The sequence below is a fragment of the Chinchilla lanigera genome, unplaced genomic scaffold (genome assembly GCF_000276665.1).
Source record: "Chinchilla lanigera isolate Chin_1 unplaced genomic scaffold, ChiLan1.0 scaffold00042, whole genome shotgun sequence".
In the NCBI taxonomy this organism is placed as follows: domain Eukaryota; kingdom Metazoa; phylum Chordata; class Mammalia; order Rodentia; family Chinchillidae; genus Chinchilla; species Chinchilla lanigera.
Window position 1 is genome coordinate 8,522,276 of NW_004955443.1, and position 27,992 is coordinate 8,550,267.

The window sequence follows — 27,992 nt, forward strand, 5'->3', positions numbered from 1 at the left end:
AGCAGAAAACAACCCAATACAAGATGAGCAGAAGAGCTGAATAGACACTTCACCAAGGGAGAAGTTTTGGATGGCAAATAAGCACATGAAAAGATGCTCATGCTAAGTCACTGGATAAATAGAAATTAAAGCACAGGGAGATCCGGCTCCACCTAGGAAGGTGGATAAAACAGCTCACTTGAAGATACCAGTTGCTGGGGAGTTCTGGGACACCTCAGAACCTTCAGGAGTTGCTGGAGTAAATGCAAATGAACAGCTGCTCTAGAAGCTTGGTAATTTGTTAAGGAGCTAAGTAAGTATTCATCTACTACATTATCTAGCAACCACACTCTTTAAGAATTTACCCAGGAGTAATGAACAGAAAAATAAAAAATGAGCAAAAATAGTTAATGTACAACCTGTATATGAATATTTATTATGGCTTTATTCATAATTGTCTCAAACTGTCATCGGAAGAGTCCTCAACTGTTGAAGGGTAAGCACATTGTGGTACATTCATATTCAATAATTAAAAAGAACAAGTAGCTGATCCATGTAACCACATGGATGGATGAATTTTAAGTACACAATGATAAGGAATAGAAGCCAGAATGAAAAAGGCTACATATGTGTATACAAAAGGCAAAAGTATAGCGAAATAGAGGAGGCCTGGGTGGGGGTGGGTAGGCTACAAAGGTTCACCAGGGGATTTTAGGGAGGGATAGAATTGTGCTATGCCTTGGCTGTCAAAAGTCACTGGATGTAGACTAAACAGAACAGTTTTACTTTAAGTAAATTAGACAATATACCTGAGGTTTTAGAAAGGATGTCAAGCATCTTGTTTGTGGAATCCTGCAAATGGCTCCCACCACGCAATCCCTTAGAGAGTTCGCAGACTTGGTCCTATCCTGCTAGTTAAGGGATGGGTGAGGGGGGCCCGCAATGGTGGGAGGGTGTCCCAGAAGAGGACTCAGATGGGCACAGGCAAGTGCGTGGGTGAGTTTGAGAGGAAGCTCTAATATGGCCTGGAGGCCATCACAGACCCATGTAGTCACTGAGAGCAGGCCCTTGAGAGTTAGATGCCTTGAATTTGAACATGGTTCCTCTGCATCCTATCTTGGGTAAATTATTTAACCCATCAGTACCACAATTTCCATGTGTAAAAAGAAGGATACTAGTTGCCCGCCTGCCTTATGGTAGTGAGAATTAAGCTAACTAATACCTGCAAAGTGCAGAATAGTGCAGAGGACGTAGGTAGTGCTTAGTTATTGTTAGCTCTTATTATCCCTTGGCTTATGCCTTTCCCTAGTACGCTTCTCAACACACATTCAGGGGATTGGATGCTTTGCGCCTATTCCTGGGGACAGGACACTGGGCACTTGGAATTGCATCATGTCAGGACCACCTGAAATCTGGAGAGGGAAAGAGACAGATAGGCCAAGGGAGAGTGTAGGGTGTAAATACTGATAATTGAGGGAAACACAAGGGTTATGGGGCCTCAGAATTAGGAAGGGAATCTGTCTGTGAAGAAGGTGACTAGAGTTCATCCACAGAAGAGGTGGTCTTTGAGAGGAGTTCTGAAAGATGAGTACAAGTTTGGTAAGTATCCTGGCATGCTTTCACACATCAGTCAGAGTCAGAAAATGTTTGAAGGTTCTTAAATTTAAAAAAATACACAAATTTCAGAGATAATAGATGAGGCTTTAAAGGCGTCTGAACTAAGAATCAGGATCAGGTGCAAAGGGGACCCCGAGGGCTTTAAACTGAGGGGCAGTAACGTGATCAGATCCTGGGAGAGGAGGGGTGGCGTTGGTGGCTGGTGGAGAGGGATGATTGAAGCAGAGAACAAGGCCAGTTCTGTGCGTCCCCAGCAAGAAACAAAGAGGCCTGAGCTGGGGCAGGGCGGTAGCAACGGCATGGAGTGGAGAGACTCAGGAGAGATTCCAGAGCTGGCCAGGGCTGGAGTAGAATTCAGATGTGCCCATTCCTTCAACCCCCATCTCATGATGCCTTCTCTGGGGGGCTGAGGATACAAAGGTGACCAGTCCATGTCCTGCTGCAGTGTGGTCATTCTGGTGGGGAAGAGAATCTCAGACAGTGATCTCAGCAAAGGCAGGGTCAAGCGTGCCCCAGCCATTTGGAGTTTGCCCTGAGTGCTGGACATATAACTGTAGGATTTAGTGTTTACTCCGCTGGGTTTTTGTCTTGTTTTGGTCCCATTCCTTTCTATTTCTCTATTCTACATTTGTAATGGGAATGTTTACCCTGTGGCTTTGTATGTGCAAGTGTTTAAACTTCCTTTTTGATTTTTACAGCAGCTCACAGATAAGAGTTTGCCTTACATCTCAGAGACTTTGGATACGGACTTTTTAGCAATGCTGAAACCATTAAGACTTTGGTAACTCTTAGAGATGGACTGAATGCATTTTTCAGAGAGCTGTGCACTAATCTTTTGGGGTCCAGGGACAGAATGTTATAGTTTATGTCCAGATGTTCCCCCAAAGCCTCGTGCACTTGTAGGCGGGGCTTTGGGGAGGTGACTGGATGATGGAGTGTGATGCTCATCAGTAGATCAGTACACTGATGAGTTCAGAGCTAAATGTGGGGAGGTGCAATCCGGTCCATGGAGGTGGGTCACTGCGGGTGTGACCTGGCAGGGTATACCCCTCCCGCCTTGATCGCTGCTTCCTGGCTGCCGCTCCTTGAACTGCTGCTGCTCCTGAGAAGCCCCTCTACTATGCTGCCCTGCCACGGAGCCGCCAACTATGGACTGAAATCTCTACAAACTGTGAACCGAAATAGACCTACAAAACGAAACACAACAAAACGAAACGAGGGATTCAGCTAGTCATATGGATGACTTCATCAATAAACTATTAGTATTTTACAGTCACATATAATCAGTTTTGAGCGAGCAGTTTACTACTGTACTATAGTGAAAAGCAGAGACGCTTTCTGGAGAAGGTTCGTTTTCAAAGATTGGCTCCTGTCTTCTCCCAACCCCCTTCCACTTGCCAGCCTCTGAAGGCAGTCATGTGGTTAATCCTGGCCAGATGTCACTTTGTGTTTTGCTGAGATGACATCCAGAGATAACGTCCAAGCTGGAGGAAACTGATGAGATCTAACGAGCCAGTATCTCACTGTCACACTGAGGGGAGACTAGGGAAGGAGGGGAGGTTATTATTATATTTGGCCTCATTCAAAAGAACTTGAAGCCACAATCAGAAACTACTTATTGTTCCCATGCAGCTGCAGACTGCGATAACCACCAACATGGCCATGGAAAGACATAGAGCGTAATTGTGCTAACCTAGAATTATTTACTAATTATTTCATGCAGTACTATCCTGTTCCTGGCCACTCCCCCGCAAGCTCTGGGTTCTGATGTTTATTAATTTATTTAGACACTGGGTAAACACATAGAAAGTTTATTTTGGTCTTTCAGTTGCAGAGGCTACAAAGTCCAAGACTGGGTGTTGGTATCTGGTGAGCGCCTCGGTGGCTTCATAACATGAAGCTGGAGGGGGACTTAGAACTGTGTGGAAGAGGAGAAACACAGGAAGTGCCCTTGCTTTGTCACAACTCACTTTCAAGGTAACTAATTCAGTCCTATGAGGTGAATTAACCCAGTCCCATGAAAAAGGTATTAGTCCATTCATGAGGCTTGTGGAGCCCCAACCCAAGCACCTTCTCCTAAGGCCCACCTTCCAGTACTGCTGCATCAGGGAAACAAGGCTCCAACCCATGGCCTTTGGGAGACACATTGAAACTGTAAGGAGGCACTGCAGACTCTCCTTTGAAGCAGGTATGGCTCATAAACAGCAAACAAAATATTTCAAGAGTGCTCCAGGTACATTTACAGATTTATGCTGGGTTGTCTACAGTTTTCTGGGTTGAACTTAAAAGACTTCCTGTTGGCTGTTACCAGAAAACCAGAGTCACAGTTTTTGGGGTGTGTTAACTCTTCTAGTGCACCTCCCAGTTGTATCTATTTTTCTTTCCCTTCATCCACAGTGACTGCCCACCCAATGACTTCTGAAACTTCTAAGGTTTTTTACATGGGTCTTAAGTTTTGCTCTCGGTGATCACTACCTATATAGTAACCACATGATCACATTTCATATTCTGATGGTTTTATTAACAAGTATATAATACATATACTGCATACTGTATATAGAATATGAGGACTGTACAGTACAAATTTATGTTCACAGTTTGACATGACAAAATGTCATTACTCAATTCCCATTGGACTACAGAGTAGAAACAGAGAAGGTACATTAAACATTCACATCTTTAGTAAGAAAGATTACCAAAATGTTTCAGTATTTGCAAGTATACTAATGCATGCTAAAAACCTTTACCCATTCAGTCTTATTAGCTTATAAAATATATTACACTTTATTAAAAATTTCTGCATAGTTTATACAAGTATTAAAGTACTGTAAATGTAATAATCCTGCTATACTTGCAGGTATGGTTTAAGAGATGCTAAGCAGAAAGATTATTTTGACTCTCTAACATTAAGTACATAACAGAAAAAAAAAGTGCTAGTATTTGTAAAACATGTTGTAGCCCTCGTTTAATGCATGTAAAATGGCTTTGTAAATGTATTACTTAAGTGAATTTGCAATCATTTAGAAATTGTTAACCTTGACCAAGAAGAGAATAAAGACAACTCTGAGTTCACGTATGACAGCAATTTCTTCAAGACAACTGTGTATTTTCAAACCAAATTATTTTAAAACCTTCGATCTTTGAGATTGTCTTTAAAACAATCTAATCAGGAATGATGGGTAGATATACAATATCAGCAATATAGTCTTTCAAATTCCATATTAGTGCAATACTGATAGTGCAGATGGGTGTTTAATAAAACATACATATACATATATAGGTCCTCTGTATTCTGTTCCAAGGCTCTTGAAACTGCTGTGTATTTAGCATCTCCTTAGTTGACTATAGCTATGCTGCAAATACATTCTCCAAACCAACCAATTTAGAATGTTAATGCCCATTTTATGATGTAGACTTACATTTCAAAACTCTGAAATACGATGGATTCTGATTTAATTTTTATGACTTTGCCAAGATGACATGTGAGCAATAATTGAATAAACTCTCTAGTAAACAATTTATATGACACCAACTTCATGTTTATAAATCATTCTGAGAAATTTAACATAGTGCGATTAAATCACCATTGATAGTAACATGGCACATCATTAAAACCACAAACTTCAGGGCATGTTATCTCCTATCTGAGGTCTTCCACAATAACAGCTAAAATGACTACGACTAAATTTCTCCACTATCATAGTAAAATACAAATATATATATATATAAAAGAAAAATTTGGTAAGGGCCAATTGGTAACTAAAAAGCATCAGACCAGCAAAAGAATAGAGAATGGCGTCTCTGGGTTGCACTTCTCTCCGAGTTAAAATGGATCTTCGTTAATGAACTGTTAACGGGATCTAAGTAAGCTTAGTAGTAGCATACACAGTCTTTTGAACAAGATTTAAATATACCATAGCGTACATCAAATTTCATGAGAATCCATGAAGCTATTAATTGCACTCCAGACTCAAAGCTCAATCCAAGATCAATTCAGTCCTTTTCTGTTCCTCTTCTCTTGTATATGCATTGGAATACAGACTGGTTATCTTCACCCAAACAAAAACACTCCTTGCATGCCTCCTCATTCTTCAGTGTGTTTTGGAAGAATCACTCAACAACACGAACACTTTGGCATGAATGAGACTAAGCACTGACAATACAGACCACACCTGCTTTTCGAAGAGCCATTTCTATGCCTTGGTTCATGTTACAGTTGCACAAAAGAAAACAATAGCCCAAGTAGCACATTTTAATAGTCTTGAAACATTTTGTAGTGCTAAGGAAAAAAACCCAAGTGCCAAGATAACAAATTTCTTTACATTTCTCACTTACATTTCCTTTCAGCTGGTTCACAGGGCTGAGCGGGACCTCTCAGATGTGCAGTCCCTATCACTTTCAGCATAGCGCAGTCAAAGCAAGCTCCCCACACAACTCGCAGGCCTCGTCACTCGCTCGTTGTTTAAGATCATGTATTCCTCCCAGCTACGGGTACATTGGATCCTGAGTTGTAGCCGGGATGGATCTGCAGGATTCCGTTACTCTCTCACGCTTCCTCCTTCCTTCACAGAGGAACAAAGAGGTGTTCGGTTTTGGTTTCTATGCATCCATGTTTGACCACCACTGCCCATTTTCTTCAAACTTGAGACCAGTGGCATTTCTCTGTGTGAATTATTTTTACTGGCATTTAGACTACTGTGCTCAAAAGCCTGCTTTTGAAAAACTTCCCCCATTAATGGTGTTATTTATCTTCAACATAAACACGAGTCCTTTTTTTCAGCTTGTTCTTCTGACAGGATACTGGACAGTGATGCGAAGTGACTAATTCCAACAGTAAACTTCTGGGAACATTCACGCTACATATATAAATCCCTGAACTGTGGTGTTCTATATTTTTCAGAAATCTGCCCCCAAAATAAAGGTGTATGTGCTTCACAACTACTTCTATTTACAAAGAGTGCTACTCAGGTCTTACTTGGACAAATCTAAAGCTTTCGCAGATGCTCATTGAGGACGTGTGCCACAGACACAAATGACAACCAATCTGGCCCCTGACAGCCCACACGGAGGTTGCACGTAAAAGCTATGTGATTAACTTGGTATGGGAATAGAAGTACCACTCAACATTTCCCTGCTTGCAAAGTTATGTAACAAGTTGGGTAAAAGGAAGACCATCGCATGCTTTTACCCGGAAGATTTTTACTTTTTACTACTGGGCAGATACTTTTGTGGTTTTGTTACCCTCCATGCTCGATGGTCCATACTAAGGATACTGGAGGAATGGAGATCTCTCTGTGGGTGACCCACGGGTGTTCGGTTTTGCAGCACGTTTGTGCACAGCTGAGCACGCATGGAAACTGAAGCGCTCTGGTTGGCACTGCGTAGCTAACACAGTGTGCACACCAGCAGCTTCCTCCTCTGCAGCCCCTGCTCCCTGCCCCTCTGCTTCTCATCCAAGCCATGGAAGTCCAGCATTCATCTCTCTTGGAACTGCTACTCATCACCCACCTAATGAAACAGCTCTGGCTCATCTCCTAATGGTGGCAAAGCCCTCCACGTGGGCTGCAGGCCCAAAGGGCAAAGGTCTTGATTTAGATGAGGTGATAATCCAGGTTCTGACGCAAGCTGTGTGAAGGACCATAGCAGAGGTGACTACACTAGCCTGATGCCCTGCTCTGAGTCTTGCTAACTGGTGAGTGGGAACTACTTTCTTCGTGCTGCTGACCGTAAAATGGGATCACGGTGCAGAGAGGTACGACTGTCTCTGGCAAGGACTAGCAGGCTAGATACTGTATTTCTAATACATTTACTTTGACATTCTTTTGAGGAATACATGGAGAAGCCGACAATTGGTTATGTTAGCTGACATGTTCCCTTGTTCTCATTACATTAAATGTATCTGTAAGAAGGGTTTGCTTAGCATCCCCGGAAAAAAAAAAAAAGTGTTCACATTCTTTAGGTCTGACCCGTGATAAGGAGAGGGAGGATTAGAGAGTTATCAACTACTGACCATATGGAAGTTTTGAATGATATAAATTCAGATTCAGACCAGCTGAACCAAAATTAAAACGTACATGTAAAAAATGAGTTAGATACTGGGAAGGAGGACAGAGAGAGCCAGGAGAGTGGGGAGTCCGAGACCAAGGCTTTCAGACTAGCATGTGGCGTTTCCTATGTAGGGCAAGATGGTCAGAACGGGAGAAGCTGCGGTCACAGTCTGGACACTGGAAAGGTTTGATTCCAGTGTGTTTTCGGAAATGTCTTGTGAGTTCATCAGACCGAGCAAACTTCCATGTGCATCCTTCCCATGTACATTTGTAGGGTTTTTCTCCTGCAAAAAGGAAAAAAAACAAAACCCAAAAGCTTAATTTTTTTTTTTTTTGAAGACAGTAAAGGTAAAATTTTAAGCTAATGTTCTTGAAAAATACTGTTTCCAAGATGAGGTCATACATGTGTCCTTCAACAGTACAGTGCTTCATAAACCACTACAGGGCAAGCAAGAAAACACGGAATTAATTCTCTTAATGTTTTAACTGACTTGCTGCCAACCCTCCCCCCCAACTACACACACATTTTAGTCTTGATTGCCAACTCTTTTTTGTGTTTTGTACTAGGGATTGAACCCAAGGCCTGCACACTCAGCTCTATCTCCAGGCCTTTTTATTTTTTTCAAATTTTGAGACAGGGTCTTTCTAAGTCGCCAAGTGGGACTTGAACTTGGGATCCTCCCGCCTGGACTTCACAGAGTACACTATCACACCCAGCTATTTCCAAGTCTTAATCCCTCTCAGGAGCTTACTTATGCGTAGTAAGACGCATTAAGTGCAAAGCGAAAATTTCAGGGATTTTCTTATAGTTTTCTAAAAATATGAAGTTTCTATCCACTAAAATACCTGTTAGGGAATTCAATATCCTACTTTCTTTTTGAGTCTATAACAATCACTCCTGAGTGTATGTTTTAAATGTGTAAGTACTGAAAATACAGTAATTCTTCCCCTCCTTTCAGAAGCCAGGTTCCTATCCTGTCCTCCTGTAGGAGAATTTGAGTTACAGGTGAGCAGCGGAAGACCCGAAGTGGGAAAGTGGTGGGGAGGGCCAGCATACACAGAGGCCGACTGTAGTGAGACTGGAATTTCACACCAGACACCGGTGAGATCAACCATCCTTCACAACATTCGTGTACGATTTCCCACCAACACACTGAGGAACACTGGCACCAACTGTGCGTTTTCTCAGCCTATGTCACAACGTTGCTATGCTCTGGCTGTTTACTCTCTGTATTCAATATTGACCAAGACGGGAGAGCTCCTGGAACAAGTATGGTAAGCAATGCCACAGCAGCTCCCTCCACTTAAGTATGTTCACTTTATTTCCTTCAATGACACTCTTCTGTTTCTATGAAACTATTCCGTTTCTTTGCTCTGCATGAGAGATGTTCTTTGCTGTCATACATTTTATCATATACATATGTTAAGAGAGCCTAGAACAAGGCCAGCTCCTTGACAGCTCCAGCAGTCAAGGCCCCACCCCTTTCTTTACCTTAACTAAAGAAGACAGAACTACAGGTAAGTGTGAGGGGTCTGCCTGCAGGATTACACTAAATTCATTCTTATGATTGCAAAGGTTAATCACTCACATGAAACTATTCTTCACGACTAACAGAGACATCTTTTGATGACTATGACAACTTTGAGGTGAAGAAAACTTCCATTATTCAGACCAAGTATCCCTTACCCCAAATGCTTGGGACTAGAAGTGTTTCAGATTTCCTTTCTTCAGATTTTAGAATAAAATCTGCACAGGCTTTTGTAGTTGAATATCCCTAAATCCAGAAATCCAAAGTGCTCCAAAAATCTAAAACTTTTCAGCTGCTCTGTTGGTGCCTGAAAAGTTATGAGCTTCAAAGCATTCTGGATTTCAGAGGACAGCTGCTCGGCCTGCATCAGCCTTTGAAAGCCAGAACTGCGCACTTACGCATCCTATACTAGTACTTCTTTAGACAGATGAAGTCAGGCTGCAGTTTCTAGTACCTGTGTGCGTTCTTCTGTGTGCTTTCAGGTGGGAGCTTTTAGTGTATACTTTGTTGCATCCGTCATAGTCGCATCTGTGTATCCTCCGCTTCCTCTGTGTATCTGGGGATTCCACAGGTAAAGGTCTCTTCCCGGGCTGCACTATGACTGAAGGGTGATTCCTGTGAAAGCCAAGGTTAAAGCCAAGTGTTAAGCAAAGTGTTTCCTTTTCTTCAGCTAGCTTAGAGCATTAACAACATTGGGCAAAACCACACAAACAAAAAAACCCAACAAAATGAAAAGAAATTAGCTGATCAACCCAGGAAGCACTGCTATATTCATTCAACAAACATTTAGCGAGCACCTACCATGAGCCAGGCACTGTGCTTGGCAACCGGGACACAAAGATGAATAAAAACAGGGTTCCTGCCCTCGAGAGCTCATACTCTAGGGGGAGACAGACACGGAGATAAGTAATGACAGCAAGAAGGGTTAGGTGTTATGCTAGAGGGAGGTGCCAGAGTGCTGGGAGAGGCTCTTTGCCACGGTAAAAACCTGTGTGTAGAATGTCATAGTGCAAGGCATGCTGAGCACTGTACTACACATTTCCACAGGCTGTACTAACTTTCCTGATGGTTCTTTAGGAAAAAAATGAGAAGAGTGTTTTCAAATCCTACATTTCAGGCAACCACATTATACGATATGTATCTATCTCTTATCCTTTAGGTAACTAGTATTTATTTAGTTTGTATCCCTTAAAGACTGCCAACGCATGTTTAATTTTCAAATGCTGGCTCTTTCGGCACTGGTGTCTTCACACACTTGATCCTTTACTGTCACTGCTGCGTGAGGAGGAGCCCCAGGGCAGCCCCGGGGAGGCCAGGATGCCTGTCACCCACCACACGGACTCCCCACGTGCCTGACACCTCCCACCTCCCTCCTTTCCCTCGTGTTCCTGGGTTCGCACAATCTTCTAAAGGTGAATCTGAATAAAATCCTGCAGGATAGGCTTACTATATACTGTCTTTTTCTCAAAAAGAAAGGTGGCAAAGAGAAAAGGCAAGCTGGGAAAAGCATGCAGGAAAAAGCATACTTTCAGGCTTCTCTACTGATTAATATCTATCATTAAGAAGTTCTAATCCATTTGTTTACTTTCCGGACGACTCGAAACATTACAAGCATTTGTCGCTGGCCTCCAGCTATCAGGACTTACTTCTTTTTGAAATCTTTTACTTCTTTTTTAAACTACAGCTCATAAATGCCCCAAGAATGTGAATGAGTGTGTAGGGGGAGAAAAGGTTGGTATAAAGGAAAAAATACTTTGGTGAGGCAGACACTCAGGCTTGCTTATAAGAGCAAGATAAATACACAAATTCAGCTATGAAAATCGAAAGGGAGTCCCTGAAATGAGACTTGCTTTTCATCTTGGTAAGAATTTTAGCACACATCCCTTGTCAATGACTGTTTCCAGGCATGATAAGCAGTGACTAGGAAAAGTGTAAAAGATGCGCTTGTTTTAATCTACTTTACTTCTCATACTTTCACTGAGAAAACTGCCAGCTGAGCATCACTTTACCTCCTGCCCTGGGGCCTGAAAGGGAGGAGCACAGAAGGATGAAACAGTCAAGTTATCAACACAGAGAAGTGAACCTGAAGCAGTTTGGGGGAAAAAGCAACAAGAACTTCAATCACATCTCTACAAATATAGAGAAGTCAGAGTTTTACAGACTGACACAGTTTTTTAAATGATACTAAAAATTTTTTTGGTTAAGTTTTTCAATTACTTATAACCCCTTAGTAAAAAGAAAGCTATTATTTTATTTTTTAAGTTTGAGAAGTAAAATGTTGGGGAAGAAATTTAATGATTAACTCTATGCCAGGGTCTTTGGGATACGCAGTTTCCTCTGTAGAACAGAGACGGTGACAACGCTGGCCCTGGAGGTACCTTGGAGAAAGGGTACCCTCCCAGAAGGCTGCTGTGAGCACTGTACACGAAGAACCTGCAATACACACCCACAACTAAACAGGGACACCTGACCCTTAAGCTTCATATATGTAAATAAATAAAAATAACAAAAGGCATTCGATACACCGTCAAGAGCCCTTAAAAATCATCCTAGAGCTCTACCTGTGGGATTGGGATCAAGCCGATGGATTTCAAAGCTATAAAGTCTGCCTTTGAAAGGGAAGGACTTCCTGAGACAAGTATTGCTGGGGCTGCCTCACTGCACTGGGACTGGGCACTTAGTTCCAAGTGATTTTTTCCTGGCTAGCTGGTTTCCTATGTGGGCTGCTACTGGGCTCACTCCAAGACATTACTCAATCACATCTGTGAGAGAAGCACTTAAAGAGTCTATGTCCCACTTGTGGCTAATCTCAATTTTTTTGAGAAGCAAAGTGCATTCTTAGGTCAGCATTCAAATAAGCACATTTCTCATTAGTTATTAAAAGCCACTGAGTATGAGATCACCAGAAGAATATTACTTAAAATAGAAAAGAGTTTTCTCTTGAGCAGTATTCAGATTATAGGAGACTGCCCTTAAATATTCTTCTGTAATTCACAATAACCTAAACTTCCGCCCAACACTTTCTCAGTCAATGGATCCCTCCCTACGTAGGTGCTTAGCTTTATGTAGTTTCACAGATTCTTTTCACTACTCGCGCAGGATTGCAAGTCATGTCATGTCGCTAGCTACCTTGCCAGAGAGACCCCTCACAATGAAAGAGTTAGTTCAGCCTACAGGGTATGTGCATTCTGTGTTTGCTTTCACCTGGTGCATGTACAGATGCAACCACTCTGCTATGGGCAAGGTGGCTGGGAGAGCACATTCTGAAGCGGGAGGCCAAGCCTAGGTCTCCCAGGCAAAGCGTGATCATAGGAGGGTTACCTAACGTCGCCTAGTTTGCTTCCTCCATGCCTGTTGTAGGGAAATGCAATGACTCCTTTGAAAAATTTGGAAAAGTGTTGTTTTTTTGATGGGGGGAATATACAAGTGTAAGGGCAATACAGTCCAGCTCTAAGGGACGCTTTTCTGTTCTAACTGGATAAGCAGATGCATTCTCTGCCTCATCTACTGGGGAGTGTATGACAATGCCCCCCCTAAAATACTAATTTGGTGATGCTACTATATGAGTTATGATGAATATACCTATAGTATACTTTTTTTAAAAAAATTATCTACAGTATACTTGAAGTCTTCAGACTAGCTGTTATAAAACAGATTTAACATTCTGCTGCAAAGTTGCATGAGGGAGAGGATGGAGAAGATAAAGTTCGGCAAGACATTTATTCAAGTTGGAGAGAAGGTGACATGGGAGGAAGGTGACAGGAGGGGTTGTTCCCTTTGTAGCAGGAAGCTGGTCGCTAAGTCCAATGTCAAAGAACCGCAATACAAGATGATTATGATAACAATTACCACAAGAAATGACAACAAAGAGGAAATGGGCAGCAAGATGAAGTGACTAGCCCAAGGTCATACATCTGATGGAGCACAGGGCTGGAGCCAAAGGCCATCTTCTCAGCTACTGCAAACATAGCCTCCAGAATAAGCACCGGGGGAAGTCCAGGACCTTTCCAGTGACCAACCCTACGACTGGTATTACTTAACTCACGTGTGGCTCGGTCCTGTTAGAGTATGTGCACAGATGCTGACTGATCCAGTACAACCTTCCCATTAGTAGGACGGCAGTGCTATAGGACAGTGGATGTGCTATGGCCCCAGAATTAAAGACCCAAAAATAAAGAGATGTTTCAGTGCTGAATGTCTGAGTTGCACAGACCAGCTTCTGTTGCCAGCACTGTGTCAGGACGTGTTCTGGAGTGTCTCTCGTGGGCCTGTGGGTGTTCTACAGATTTTCAGATGTTGCCGTCATCGATCCACTACACTTGGTTAGAAGTAACAACTGGAAGGATCACGTGTGCCCATGTGACAATTTTTCATGATCTAGACTTGCAGGAAATATCTAGAACACCAAGTTCCATCCATGCAAAGATCTATATGTATGCACAGAAAAACCACGTAAACAGTCTGAAGGTTGAAAAACACCAAAAATCGTGTCTGTGGTAAGGCACAAAATCTTGGGTGATTACCCCAATGAAAGTTGACAAAACTGTTGTCACGCACTGTTCACGTAACAGAGAGTACAAGGTTACTGGGAGAGATTCTCCCCTCTTGACCAGAGGTCCTGAACCACAGTGCCCAGTGGCCGCCATATACCACAAAACATTCCTGGTCATCCACAGCACACCACGTGTTTGCAATCTTGTGCTTCCATTCTGGGCCTCAGCATGCGTGCTATTACACAAAGTCTGGTTACACCTTAATATACTTACTCTTGCAATAACGCCTGCGGGGGGGACACTGAGTTCATTAAAGGGGGTGTCATTTCTTCAGGGTAATAATCTGTCCTCTGTGGTTCGGTCCCAGGTTCTATTTTAATTTTTTTCTGTAATATGGGCTTCTCATATGATTCAATTACAGGTACTAAAAAATAAAAATAGCAAAGTCATTCTATGTACAAATTATTAATATCAGCTTTTAAAAATTCACTGTACAGCTCCTATCAACATTGATGTGTGAATATTTATTTGCCCATGGTAAGATTACAACAGTAATGACTGTTAAGAGATTCTCCTTTGTCCCAACTAGTGTTTTGCCAGCAAGCAGCAAACACAAGACCTAGACTTCTAAGCCACAAGCCTCATAATGATTCTTCCTTATAAATGTCGGCTATGTCTTTTAATCCCTCTGACACCAGTTGGTAAACAAGGTGGCTTTTAAGAGCCAGCAGTTACCATCACGATCAAGAAGTATTTACTAAATGTCCTCTGTGTGCAGAACCATTTGGTATTCAATAAAGTAAAAGTGAAGTCAAGCTTCTTGCTATCTCTAAGCTGACAACTGTATAGTATTAATAATCATCTTGGTATTCAACAGACAGCCCGACTTGTGGGAGTTCTTCCAATAGCGACACTTCAAAACAAGTAACAAGGCAGTGTCTTAGATGAATTCCTCTGGAGAGCTCAGGGCTTTGTGTTATGCTTCCCCACCAAGACTGGGGGCAGACCTGGTATATGAAGCAGGTACAAAAGCATGGAGCTGTCCTGGTGCTTACCTTGCATGCTACTGCTTGAATTTTCCATCTCCTCTGACAAGGAGACCATGAGCGGCTGCTGGAGGTGGCTGGTGTACATAAAGGGGACGGGCTGAACCACGACTGGCTGGATGACGGGCAGGATGCCTGGGCTCCGGATTCCATGCCGTGTGAGGGCAGCTGCCATCACCGGGGGCAGCGGCATGCTGAAAGGCTGGACGCCTGGCGAGGAAGGTGAGTACTTTTTAATTGGCGGGCTAGAAGAAGGCATGCTCAGCCCCGGTGACGATCTCCGGTGCGAGGACGGGAACTTCAGGGAGGAGGGAGAATTCCCAGCAGAAGGTGGTGAACCACGCTTGTTCACCGTGAGGTCCACCGGCTCCATCTGTATTCCGTGCGACAGGCCTTCTGGGGTCTGAAAGAACTTATCAGGCAATGGTGTGGAGTAAATGACCCCGTACTTGCTGGACTTCATGGACTCCATATAATTAGATGGGTAGGACTATTGGGAAGGAAAAAAATAAGAAACTTGTAAACAGCCAAATGAGAAGTATATTATTTGAAATATAAGACATATACACACACATATAAATGTATATATATTGATCATATGGGCTTTAAAAAGATGTTGAGACAGATCCTTGATCCTTCCCAGAAAAGGCTATGAGAGAGGTGGTCTAGCAAGCATTAGAACTAAGGTCAATGCATTACCTTAGCAACTTTAATCTAATTCTAAGATTTCCACATCCAATGTGAGTGCTGATACCTAGAGGCAAGGTTTTACACAGGTCACGTCAACAATTGTGTAGGTCTTTATTGCTGGGAGTCAGCTTCAGACATCACCAAGAATCAGCCAAGCCACACTAACTTCATTGGTTTTCTGTGCTGACATCTCTAACCTGTGTAGGATACGTAACATTTCCCGTTTCTCACGACCAACTTCTGTATACTGAGGAGAAATGGAGCCACATGGTAGTTCTTTTTGATGGGCTTCTGCTAGAAAGCAATCCATGCCCAGGGAGGCCCACAGTCCTAGTCTGCGGAGGGTTGGCCTGGTTTTAAGAAATCTCTTCATCTCTGGAAAACCAGGGTGGTCATCTACCCTCCTCATCTGTGTACTCAAGGCCACCCTCTCTAGGGCAATTATGTCCTTGCCCCCAACTTGCAGGATTTGGAGGCAATACCAGCTCATGACACAACCAGGAAAATGCACCACTGGGGCCTTATAATTAAACAGCCTAAAAGCACTATTAATTAATTTCTTGGCTTCCCTGGCCCTTCCAATGGCCACTTCTGTGCGCTACAATAATTATGAGAGCAGTGATTCTGCCTGGGATTACTACTTGGAGATCACACTCTTTCCTTCTCCAGCCTAGACTAAACGAATTTCCATCTGGCTGTGCACTGTTATCATATGCTTGCTTTGGTCCGTCCTCCAGGCCAATGAGCATCAGACCACTCAGGAGGGGACCAGGAAGTCAAATTGTCACCACCTAACTCTGTCGTTATCTGTGTTGATGTCAGTTTCTCATCCTTACAAATTTTGTTTTCCTCTGACCTTTCTTTCTTTATCCAGATCATAATCTGTGTGACCTCCTGGCACAAGTAATGCCTGTAGTACGGTGCACACCTAACTGGGGGCACTGACAGTGCTTACAAACGGGACATGAGGGAGGAACACGCATTGCTTTAAAATAATTACGTGTTTACTTCAATGTGCATGCAGGCAAAGCTATACTTTTCTTGGTCATGAGAGGAAAGTTCCTTTAAAAAAATGTATTCCTAAAAATCTACGAAAGAAAGCATGAGCAATGACTAACTGTTAGAAATGCGTGGGCTCCCATACCGAAACCTGTCAAGGTGGTACTGAACGCTCACCTCCCAGGAGGTTGTGAGGTTGAAGTTAAAACTGGATCTGATGAGATAACCTCTATAATGAGCTTAACATAAGGCTTGGCACACCGGGCTGTCATAGAGTCCCTTCCTGTCCCTTATACAAGAGCTGCATGCTGTCCTGGGCCGTCAGGCTCCCAATAAGGCTTCTGAAACTTCAACATGCACTCAAATTCACCTGGGCATCTGGTGAAAATGCACAGCTTGAATCACTAAGGAGTAGCCCAGGGTACCGTAGACCGCTTTTTGAATATCAAGACTCTAAATGACAGAGGTATAGAATAAAAGTAGTAAAGGTCAACTGAAAGGAGAGAAAAGAATTCTAAATATTAATACTACTACTTAGAAACATAGGCCTGAAGGATATAAAAACCAGGAAATACAAGACATATACATTTTTAATGCCAGCTTTGAGGTTTGTGCTGTTAAAGATTAAAGGGGGAATAGATTTACTTTTGAACCAGGCACACACAAGTACAATACAAAGTGAGAGGTCCAAAATATATGGCAACATTAACATTAAATATTAAATATATTTAAATTTAAATATTAAAGTAGGCATTATTAAAAGTACAAGGCTCATTAAAAGTATTATAAATTATGCACCATGAGGGTTGCAGGAAGTAATTAAATATACCAAAAAGAAAGTTTTCTCCTAGTTGTAAAATTAAACGTGTTTCACACAATTCTCCGAAGGGAAAAAATTCTGGTACTACCACATAACTTGAGGAAACTGGAGACAGCATTGTTTCCATTCACCAAAATGTGGCTTCTTTCTGATTTTGAGCCCTGTTCTTCCTAGGTCTTCCTTATGACCTAGATTTTAAGGCCAGCAGTTACTGGCAGCTACATAGGAAGTAAAATGAGGACATACTTTTATTGCTGTCCTTGCTGGATTTTTTCTATCCATGGCGTGAGTTTAAGGCAAGTAGGAATTGAGAATCTGGGGACCCTGCAAATGTAGTAATATTCTCAGGCTTCTCAAGCCACGGGGAAAGAAAAAGCCACCCATGAAAGTACGTTTTACAAACATACACACAGTTGCATCGAAGAGTTTGCTCTCCAACGCGCAGCCCCACCCTTACACTGAATGTGTTTATTCTCCAGTACCAGGCTAAGCACAGGGAGACACATTTGGATAGACACCCAGCCCTGAGCATGTAATTAACTATTTCCAGTCCAACTGCCTCACAAAAAGGTGAAGAAATAGGGTCCTTCAAACTGGCTCAGTGGCAAATTTCCTTGCAGTGTTTACCAGAACCTTCTCTAAGGCAGGTTTAATTATTTGGGTGGAGCACATAAGCTAGTTCATCAGCTGGTGACAATCTGGTTCTCCACCGCGTAAGGACTGATACCACGCTCCATCTGGGTGTGCCTCAGGCAGGCACACCCTGGTAACAGTCGCGCTTCCCCCTGTTCTCGTCCATTCCTATCTTCTAGCTAAGCAATGCAAACAGGCGTGGCTGCCCTGGCCTCAAATCCAAATCGGAGGCAAGTGTTGATGAAGCAGAACGTTTGTCTGTGGCCACAGATGGACACCCAGTGTCCCCTGTGTGCAGGAACGGAACAGCCCAAAGACCAGACACAAGCACCGCCCCCCCTGCCCCGCCACCAGCCTTACTAGGGGAAGTGCTGCGTCTACTTCCCCAAACCATCTGCTCCTAGGACAAGTGCCTTCCTTCAGTGGTAACATGCATTCAGATGTCCACACCTCCTGTGGGTACTTATTTGCTGAAAAGTGTTTCCCACTGGCCTGTGAAGGAGACTCATTCGCTGAAGCATGGAGATATTAACTCACTGTCTTCACTCCTGACAAAGCTAAGGATAATACCAATTCTCAATCTTGAAAAACTAATGAGGACAAAGAGCACAGGCTTGGGTGACTTCTCAAATGTGTAGCTATCACTTTATACTAAAGTGAGAATTTCTGTAATTTCTTATTGCATTTGGAAATGTCCTGGTGAGTTTCCCACGACAGGATAATTTAAGAGAGTATCCATTTCTGCAAACAGGGAGCAGAGACAGGCACACAGAGGAATCCTCAGGCCGAGGGTGGGGCTCGAGCCAGGAAGGTGGGGCACACTCTCTGGAGAGAGCCCTGTCCCGCAGCTCTGGGTAACCAGAAGTAGAAGTTTCTCTTTCAAAAACTGCCAGAAGTTTCTGTTAGGACAGAACAAGGCAAACATTTAGTACTGCTAAATGCGTAAGGAGTCCACTGGACGAGGATATTCACTAACAAGAAGAAGAAAAAACAAAGATCATGCTTCCTTCATTTCTATAGGAATAGACAAAAAAATCTGGGTAGTTTTTATACAGTTTGTTTTCTTTCTGACCTCCCGAATCAAATCCTATTTTAACCTTTTGAGAAATGGTAAAAACAATCTGTTCACACGTGCATTCTGTACACATGCTATTTCATATTTTACTAATTAAAAAAAAAAACTCAGGAAACTGCTGGTGATTCTGCCAACACCGGGTGGAGTAAAAGCAGCTAAGGCCCAGGGCACAGACCTGGGGCCCACTGGGAGCTTCACGCTGGAAAAGCCTCACAGCCCGGGCTGCACAGAGAATGCTGGGAAAGCTTCTGTTCCGGTGAGGGCAAATCGACCCTTCCCCCACACCACGGTAAAATACCAAGTGAGCGCCCGCTTCTGCTGGCTTCTCTTTCTAATGGGGGTGGTGGTGGCGGTACTATATATTTTTATTCATGTGAGATTTAAAAAAAAACCCTTACACATGTCCTATGTCGCCTTCAAGTTTACAACATATACTTAAACAGTCAAAGACTTTGACCCTCAGGTCAGGCTGAATTGAAAAAAAGGGTAATAAATTAGATTCAATATACTCCACATTTGAGAAAGCAGGGAAGACACAATTTGAAGAGTTAAGAGTGGAAACTAAAGCTTTCTATTCAATTTTCTTTATTCTTATTTAATTTTTTAAAGTAATTACAACTCCGTATTTCTCAAATGTTTCAATTAATGGCGGTTTTGCTGAATTCGGACTAAACCCCTTCATTGTAAGGACTGACATTAACTGTTGGTGAAATGTCTAATTACATTCTTTAAGTGCCAAGGGGAAAACTGGCACATGAAGGAGAAAAAGACTATTAATTGCAAAAATACTTATACATATTTTAACTTCGTATATTAATACAAGCTACAACATCACAAGTTTAAGTTACTTGCAATTCATTTTATTTCCCATTTTTTTCAGTTAAGTGCATTTCCTTGCACTTAATTATTTCATACCAATTTAGCAATGTGGATCTTCATTTTAGCTTGAAATTAGGCTCTTGAGCCATATTTTCATGCTTGATTAAAAGCACTGGAAGTACCCCGAAGAGTAAAATGCATCACTGAAGGTTCTGCATCATTTATAAAATTAATCATATTCCCAAGTACTAAAAACCTATTCACATTTCAAGAATATAATTAATGGGGAAGTTTTTTACTTTAATTTTCCTCTAAGATGATCATGCAATAGTTGGGGGGGGAAAGGGGCTGATAAATGACAGGCCTAAATAACATCAGAAATAAATTTAGTTCTTTGACTAATAAAATTCTTATTGCTCAGTTGTTATATTCAGACATGCGATTATCTAGTTATCATGCTGCAAATGTTATTTCCTTAAAGATGTTCTGATTTAACTTTTCATTTCAGACACTGGTAAATACTTCGCTGGCTTCGTAACAGCCAATAGCCACTCTGTTCCAAGGGCCTCACAGTGACCCCCACGTCTTGTCTAAACATTTTTGGCAGGAATCTCACAGCCCATGCATAAGGATGACCTAATTTTGCAAGCGTGTCATTACCGACCTTCAGATATAGAACTCAGGCCAAGTTTTTCCCTTTGTGAATATTTTCCAAGTCCATGGAAGAAAAGCGCAAGGCAGAGCGGGAGCCTGGCCTTGTTCGGTGTTCACTAAGCCAGATCCCCTCAGTCTATACCATGGCTGTTTTGAAGTCTCTCTGTCACCCATGCATCATTCCCCATGACACACGTCTTGTACCTACAGAAACACCTGGACTAATTCCGAGTCCCCCGGTAGTCTGACAAGACCTAGGGGCCGGGTTCACAAGAAGGGCTGGCTTGGCACTAAGCGTTAGAAAACAGTGCACATCAATTCCCACCGGGCCACACTCTTCCAAGCGAAACTTGATTCTGTCCTCGGCCCTGTTCTTTCTCTTGTTTCGACACAGCCACCTTTCATACAGCCTCAGCACCATGTGGGTGTTGCCCATGGGTTTTAAGCAAGTCACTTTATTCTTAAATATCTTTGCATTCAAAGTTGAGTTTCTATAAAACTGCTTCCATGGGGACCAGGTTCCCTGGCGCTAAGTTCCATGCTGATCCTATCTTGAGGGGTGTGGGGTACTAGACTTAAGCAAGCACAGGTCCTAGTTGTTAAAGGATGCACAACTGCTAGGAGGGAACGCACCTTAGTGATGACTGGGGCCTCCCCGAGAAACCGCACGCCCAACGCCTGTCAAGTAATGAGCAACTTCAGGGGAAAACGCAACACGCGATGTTGTCATCACTCGGGATAAACAGGGAGAAGTACTCAAGTTTGGAAAACTTACCACCGAGACAGGGTCCATGGCCTCTTGCTTGACAGGGACTGGGTCAAACATGAGCATTCTTTTAGTTAAACCTTCTAGGGTGTTCTGGTGTTCAGCCTAGAAAACAAAACAAGGTGTCCGTCTAAATCCTGAGGTCACTTTAGATATAAGGTAGTAAAAATATGTATTTATTTTTGCTTTTCTGAGACAGGGTCCCACTGTGTATTCCAGGCTGGCCTTGAGCTCGTAATCTTCCCGCCTCAGTCTCCCAAGTGCTGGGATTACAGGTGCCCAGCTTTAAACTAGTAAAAATAGAACACACTCCTTGCCCCACTTCCGCACCCTTTCATCTCTCCCCTCCCAGAATGGCTGGAACTGTTTCCCTTACCTATAAAAGATGCCATTTAAAAAAATTAAAACCAGCCTTGATGGTCATGATCTGGAAAGAGCCAACTGGAGTTTCCAACTCAAATGCATAAACGCCCCCCCCCACCCCCGCCGCTTTTTTTTGGAACAATATTTACAGCCCTTCTGAGCAGCAAGGCTTGCTGAGGATTGCTGTATGATTTAACAGAGATTTAGACTACACATGATTATTACACACCTTCCCTTTTTCCCTTACATTCATCACAGAAAAATCAAGGGGGAAAAAGACTAGCAAAAAGAAAACTTTAGAGCCAACTGTCTTTAATGACTTCTTTCTTTTTATCCTACCAAAACCTTCTTTCTAGGCAGGACCAGACTATCCAATGCAGTGCATCACAGTGTGAACAGAACAGTTAAGTCAGCCCTTTTTACCGAGCACTTGAATTGCTTCTAAATTTTGACCACCACAAACTGCCATGAGCCTTTTTACATCTGTGTCCTCCTGCCCATCCTGCACTCATCTCTAAAATAAGGAGAACTCTAATGTGAGAAGCACAGACATATTCTAAAACACTTTACTGGTTGCAAAATGACAGATTATTTTTTATTCTAAGTTGATTTAATTATTGAAGTAGAGTTCTTTCCATCTTTTCCCCCCACATTTACGTTTCTTTGGAAATCGTCCAGGTAGGTCTTGACACCCCCCATGACCTTTTTCTGTCTTCTAAACACTTTTCATACATGAAAAATTTCCTAGATTGACCTCTGCTTGAAGACGAGGCGACAGAGTTTGAGTTACTGTCTGTATTTCAGAATTAAAACTCCTCACATCTCCACAGTAGCACTCCTGTAGCTGGTTTTGCCTGTGCTCTACGGGTGGTCACACTACAGCACCCTTACACACAGTTATAGAAGCAATACTGCACGGCTCTCGTGCTTCACTGCTCTGCTGAGTCTCAGGACAACATGTGAATTCCATCCGTAACTCAACCTAAGGCCTGGACCTCAAAATTACATTTTTCTACATCACAGGATGCACTGTAATCTGCAAATATCAGGTGATACCAGGCTGCTCAAATCCATGGTGCTACTACCCTCTTATGTCACAAACCAACAGCCAGGGAAAAATGGATGATTTCATAATGAAGGATGAAAACCCTTTTGTGTTTTGGGATCTATTATTAATCAGCCCCAGCCCAGCAGCTGTATGGATGGATGGTCATGATTCCAAGAACTATTGTCCATGCCCCACATTGGCCCATAAACAAGAGAGGTGGGATCTCCTGCTTACATCACTAAGGTCAGCTATGCAGCAGCCCCACCCTTGGACAGCTGCTCAGCAGCAGCAGCCTCCCACCAACACCTCCATAAATTGAATTAGGTCTTACACATGCACCTATTCCAATAGACGGTATCTGGATGCAAATCCTTCCAAATAAGAGTACTCATATTTCTCAGGTGTGAAACAGCCCTTTGCTACCACAGCTAGCTTTAAAAATCAATCTCTTTGGCTGGGTATGGTGGCACATGCCTGTAGCTCCAGCACTTGGGAGGCTGAGGCAGGATTGCCACAAGTTCAAGGCCAGCCTGGACTACAATAGTGAGCTCAAGGTCAGCCTGAGCTACACAGGGAGACTCTATCTCAAAAAGAAAAACAACAGAACCCAATCCCTTCACCCTTAAATAAAACCCCGGTTAGAGGCAGTTTAAAAGGTAACAGCAGCCCACACCCTGTCTGAAGCGCATGTCAAGACTTGTCTCCTCACAGCTGTGCCGGAAGAGCTTCTGAGCCACGCAGGCATCTCCACGCAGGGTTACGCTGGCCTCCTGGCTGCCAGGAATTGCAGTGAAGAATAAACTAAGATGATGGAATCTGGAGTTCCTTTGGGTTCAAATTTTAAACTCTACCTTTCAGCTCAAATAGGCTTTAATGACTCTGTCAAATGCCTGTGGCAATGATCACTGAATCCATTTAGAAATGAATTACACATTAACCTGCTATCTCTTTTATCATTTTAGGTCATTATTTCAATCATTATTATCCTTTGATTTTTTTCTGTTTTATCTAAATGTAAGAAAACTTGTGCTTTGCAAGACTTGTAAGATTAAGAGAAATATAAACTCTCATGTAAACCACTGTTCCTATCAAAACCTAGTTTGTTTTTATTACAAAATACAAAGGCACATTTAGTTGTTCAGAACTGTACTTCAGAGTAATGCAAATGTTGATGAAGGAATATTTCTCACGATAGACCTATGTCAGCTAATAAACGAAGGTGGGGTGATGCAATTAGAACACCTCATTTGAACCTCCTAGCTAAATAATGCATCCCTGGATAAAAAAATGTGCGAAATTCAAATGTCACAAGGAATGGCACCCAATTCACTGTCCATCCACACATCTGACAGCACTTTGTTAATCTGGTAGCTTTAATGGCTTAAACGATTATACTTTTGGCGACAATCACAGGATATGAAACACAAGAAGATGAATGTCTGGAATGATACACCTTAAACTGCTAACCAAAACCTCTTGGGACTGGGAGGGAGCCAGCTTTACGTACCTGTGTGGTAATTTTAAGATTAATTCTATAATTAAAAGCTTTATAAACAAGAGAGGGAAACTAAGGAAGGAACCAAAGACGAGAATGAAACACATTAATACCCAACAGGCTTTTGCTTATTTATTTGCAGAGAAATTTCTATACTCTGTATCAACCACTTTTGCCATTGGGTTAGACTTCATGGGTTCTAACCTAGAACTAGAAGTGACTGCAGAGTGTCTTCCATATAACTGAAAAGTAACAAGTACTAGAAGAATTAGGGTCCCTAACCTTGGTGGCCTTTCTACCCCTGGGCAGCTTAGTGCTCTGGGATAGCATTTTTAATTAGAACTACAGTGGCAGCAATCTTAAGTATAGCCAGTAGGTGGCGCACTACAACAATCTTGGCGCCCAGGGCCAACTTCAGGATCTTTAAACCTGTGTCTTTTAACCAAGCTGAGGACTTCTGTTAATCACTTTATGTGGCTATCAGAGAGGAAGCCTCAGATGCGGTTGTTTTTCCTATTTTCCAATCATAAACATATTTACATCTTACGTTTAACCAGCTTAGCAGAAATGCATAAACTAAGCAATCCCAGGATAACCGACTGCTTTTAAAAGGAAAAAGGCAAAACTTAACAAAAAACAACTTTTAAATTACTGAGGTGTTTCAAAACCAAAATACAGGAATATTACCATTTCAAAATAACTTTTCATAATCGGAGCCACTATGATGCTATTTTACTGGAAGAACCCACAAAACTGAGTTTTCAAAAAGGAAAAGGAAGAAAAAGGTGGCTGCCACAGCGGTGCATGCCTGCCATCCTCCCACTTTGAGGCAGCGGGATGGCCAGTTCCCCTCCAGGGCCCGGATCCGGGATCAATCCCTAGCGCCGCAAAAACAGAGCAACAAAAAAAGAGCACACAATTTCCCTCCATACGCTCTTCACTTCTATTTTTCAGATATTAAAATGAGGGTTGGACTTCGGTGAAAATGCGCAACTGCGGTTACAGGTTAAAAGCTGGGTGAATCACTGACACGGCATTCGGAGGCAGTATAGCTGCGCTGCAAAGTCCTGCACGTGGGCCTGAGGCCCACTGGACAGCTGCTTCGTGAGGAAGACGCAGTCCCTCGTGGAAGGGGGGTTCTGATGTCACCAAGCCTCCTTGCAAAGCAGCTGGTCTGCCCCTCCAGGACTGCCCCTTCCTCAGCAGCGGAGGGAGAGGGAGTGTGCGAGGGAAGCAGCAGTTTTCGGTTTCTCGCGGAACAAAGCAGTGCTTGCCCGGCATTCGCCCTGTCTGTCTTACTTTCTTCCCTCACCCCCTCACAGGTTTCCTGCATGATTCTCCCCAGCCCAGCCCTACAGCTCCCGATCACCTGCTTCCCTCAAAGCAAACTTTTGTTTCCTAGCTGACTTCCGCCAGGAACACAGTCATGAAACCAAGGCCATCTGTGAGCGCTGTTTCACTCCCCCTCCCAAGCGTTTGGATTTTTAAAGGAGGCGCCCCCCCCCGCCCCTCGCCCCCCCCCCCGCTCCCCACGAACTTCAGGGGGAGACCTGGGCGTGTGTGCACACGCACGCCGCGTGCCTGTGTTTCTTGGCCAGAGGAGGGCCGGGCAGGCAAGCAGCGTCCCTGCAGCTAAACTTCCCTTCCTGAGAAACTTGCCTGTCTTCTCCACCCCAGGTCTTCAAAAGCTCTAGAGGGGTCAGGGTCAGTCACAGGGAATGGCAGTTGTCCTGCCCCAAAACACAGGGCAACATTTGAGAGGAGGCATTTTTAAGCTGGAGGCCTCGTGAAGAAAAAAGCTAAACGCCGGCACCTACCTGGAAATGCGTCCTGTTCCATACCTCCCAAGGGCTTCACCTACCTCAGTCTTCTACGGTTGGTCTGAAAGGAAATAAACTCCACGAGGTATTTCCAAATCTTTGCCCCTCATAAATTAGTTATTTTTGCATCAAATGTGTTTTGCAAATGGGAGAAGTTAATTATTTCGTTTCAGATGAAATATAATGATCCAGTGAGCAAACAATCCGCCCTCTCTCCTCTCCCTGCGAACAAGCCACCCAATTTTACTTTCCTGCCTCCACCCATCGGCTCCACCCCATGGAGAGTTGCCAAGGCGGGTCCAACTTGTCCAAACAGGACATGGCTTCAGATAAGACTCTGCCCACACCCTGTACTTCGAAAAGACCCAGTGAAGCAATTGATTTTGCACGTGAATAAGGACAGGTGCAAAGGTAACAAGCAAGCAAAATCCTACACATTTCCAAACTGGGGCCCAGCGGAGCAGACCTGGGGGCTTGGAAACCCAAGCCCTACTCCCCTTTAGGTCGGTTCTCAAGTTCAAGGGCACCTGGTTGGTAGCCTTCCACACCCTTCTTAAAGAAATTTCAGCAAACTCGAATCCTTTTCCCTGCTAGGGTTACACGCTTGTTTTCCTCCTTTATGCGCTCTGACAATTTTGTGCTGGCGTCTGAAGGGCAAGCAGCCTAAGATAAACTGAAAAATACCCACACCGCCTAATCCCGCTGTGCACCGGCTCCCAGGGCCTCGCCTAAGCCCTCGCAGCTCCTCCGCGGTGCGTTATATAATCAGATCCAGAAGGGCTGCGTGCGGCTCGGCCTCGCCCCCGCCCTCCGCGCCTGCAGACCCACCCACCCCACCCCAGCCCGCGGCCTCCACCCACCGCCCCACCCTGCAGGGAGGGGGAGGCGGCAGGGCCTGGCTCTGGGGCAGCAGCCAGTTCCTGGAAATTCCGGCCTGAGCGAGGCTAGCAGGAACCTTAAAAATAACCAGAAAGAACCGTCAGAGGGGTGGCAGTTCCCTCTGCTCCTGAGCTCCCGCCGGGAAAGTTTATCACAGCGCCACGCACTGATCCTTCGGGCACAAGAGCAAGAGCCGGCGCTGCCCCCCCCCGCCTTCGAAAGTCAGCAGAGCCGAAAGGCACAGCCCTGGGAAGCCAAGCCCTCCGCCCCCACGAGGCTGCCCCTCCCGGCCTCCCGGTTGCCTCATTTTCTGGTCACTCACCATGGAAACCTAAGGTCATCCGCGACTCCTTCCTCACCCCCCTGCCTTTCCACTTCTACCCTCGGGCCCGGCCCTGGGGGCCTCACCAGGGTGTCCCCGGAGTCCTTCTGCATGGGTCCCCCTCCGTCCTTTGCCCTGCACGGCGGCCCCACCCCGTGGCCACCCAGTTTCCAGCCCTTTTCTGGACTCCCGAGCTCACACACCCTCCTGGGGAGGCTCCCAGGGCTTGCAGGGGTTGGGTGCCCACATCTGTACCCCTTCCTGACCAGCCTCCCGGCTCCAACAAGTGCCCCGCGAGGCTGGCCGCCCTGCCTTCTCCCTCCCCACCCCGCCCCTTTGTTCATTTCTGGCCCGATGCTGGGCAACCAGGGTGGAATGCCCCCCTCCCCTTCCGGCTTATCTCAATCCTCCTAATTCTTCAAAGACCAGCTCAAGGCCCTCCCCACCCTGTGGCCAGCTGACTGCTGCCTGCACACATTGGCCTTATTTCCCCAAGGGTACGCCCTGGACCCCAGGACCGGGAGCACCTGGAGGCCAGGCAGGTGCCCGTCCTGAGGAGTGGTGCCACCCAGCTCCCTTTGGATGCACTTCAAGGCTGCCTCCGGCAATTAGTGGGGGTGAGGAAGGGCCTAGCTCTGTGTGAACCCAGTGAACCAAACTTCCTTAAAACAAATTACTAGCCAGGTGCGGTGGTCCATGCCTGAATCCCACAGGCTGAGGCAGGAGGGTTACAACTTAGACCCTGCCTCAAGAAACTGCAGAGTGCAAAGCCTCTGGGGTTCAATCCCCAGTACCAAAACAAACAAAAAAAACCAAAACGAAAAGCTCCAAAAACAAAACACCCACCACTACCCAAACCTGTTACTGCCCCTCACCCTACCCTTGCCTGTTATAATTC

At 44.1% G+C, this 27,992-nt stretch overlaps 1 protein-coding gene across 5 annotated transcripts; it reads right to left on the minus strand.

Moving 5' to 3' along the window:
• Positions 1-4,095: 4,095 nt before the first annotated feature.
• Positions 4,096-27,235, minus strand: Klf3 (Kruppel-like factor 3 (basic)). 5 transcript variants are annotated; one of them, XM_005391999.2, is made up of 6 exons: positions 27,095-27,235; positions 21,177-21,272; positions 14,721-15,201; positions 13,939-14,089; positions 9,627-9,787; positions 4,096-7,927 (listed from the first exon to the last, which is right to left on the minus strand). In XM_005391999.2, the coding sequence occupies exons 1-6, from the start codon at positions 27,095-27,097 to the stop codon at positions 7,746-7,748; spliced, it is 1,074 nt and encodes a 357-aa protein (XP_005392056.1). In that variant the 5' UTR covers positions 27,098-27,235; the 3' UTR covers positions 4,096-7,745. The 5 variants fall into 5 exon arrangements, with proteins under 5 accessions (XP_005392056.1, XP_005392058.1, XP_005392057.1 ...); XM_005392001.2 differs by lacking the exon at positions 27,095-27,235 and adding an exon at positions 26,582-26,665; XM_005392000.2 differs by lacking the exon at positions 27,095-27,235 and adding an exon at positions 25,935-26,224.
• Between the last annotated feature and the right edge of the window lie 757 nt (positions 27,236-27,992).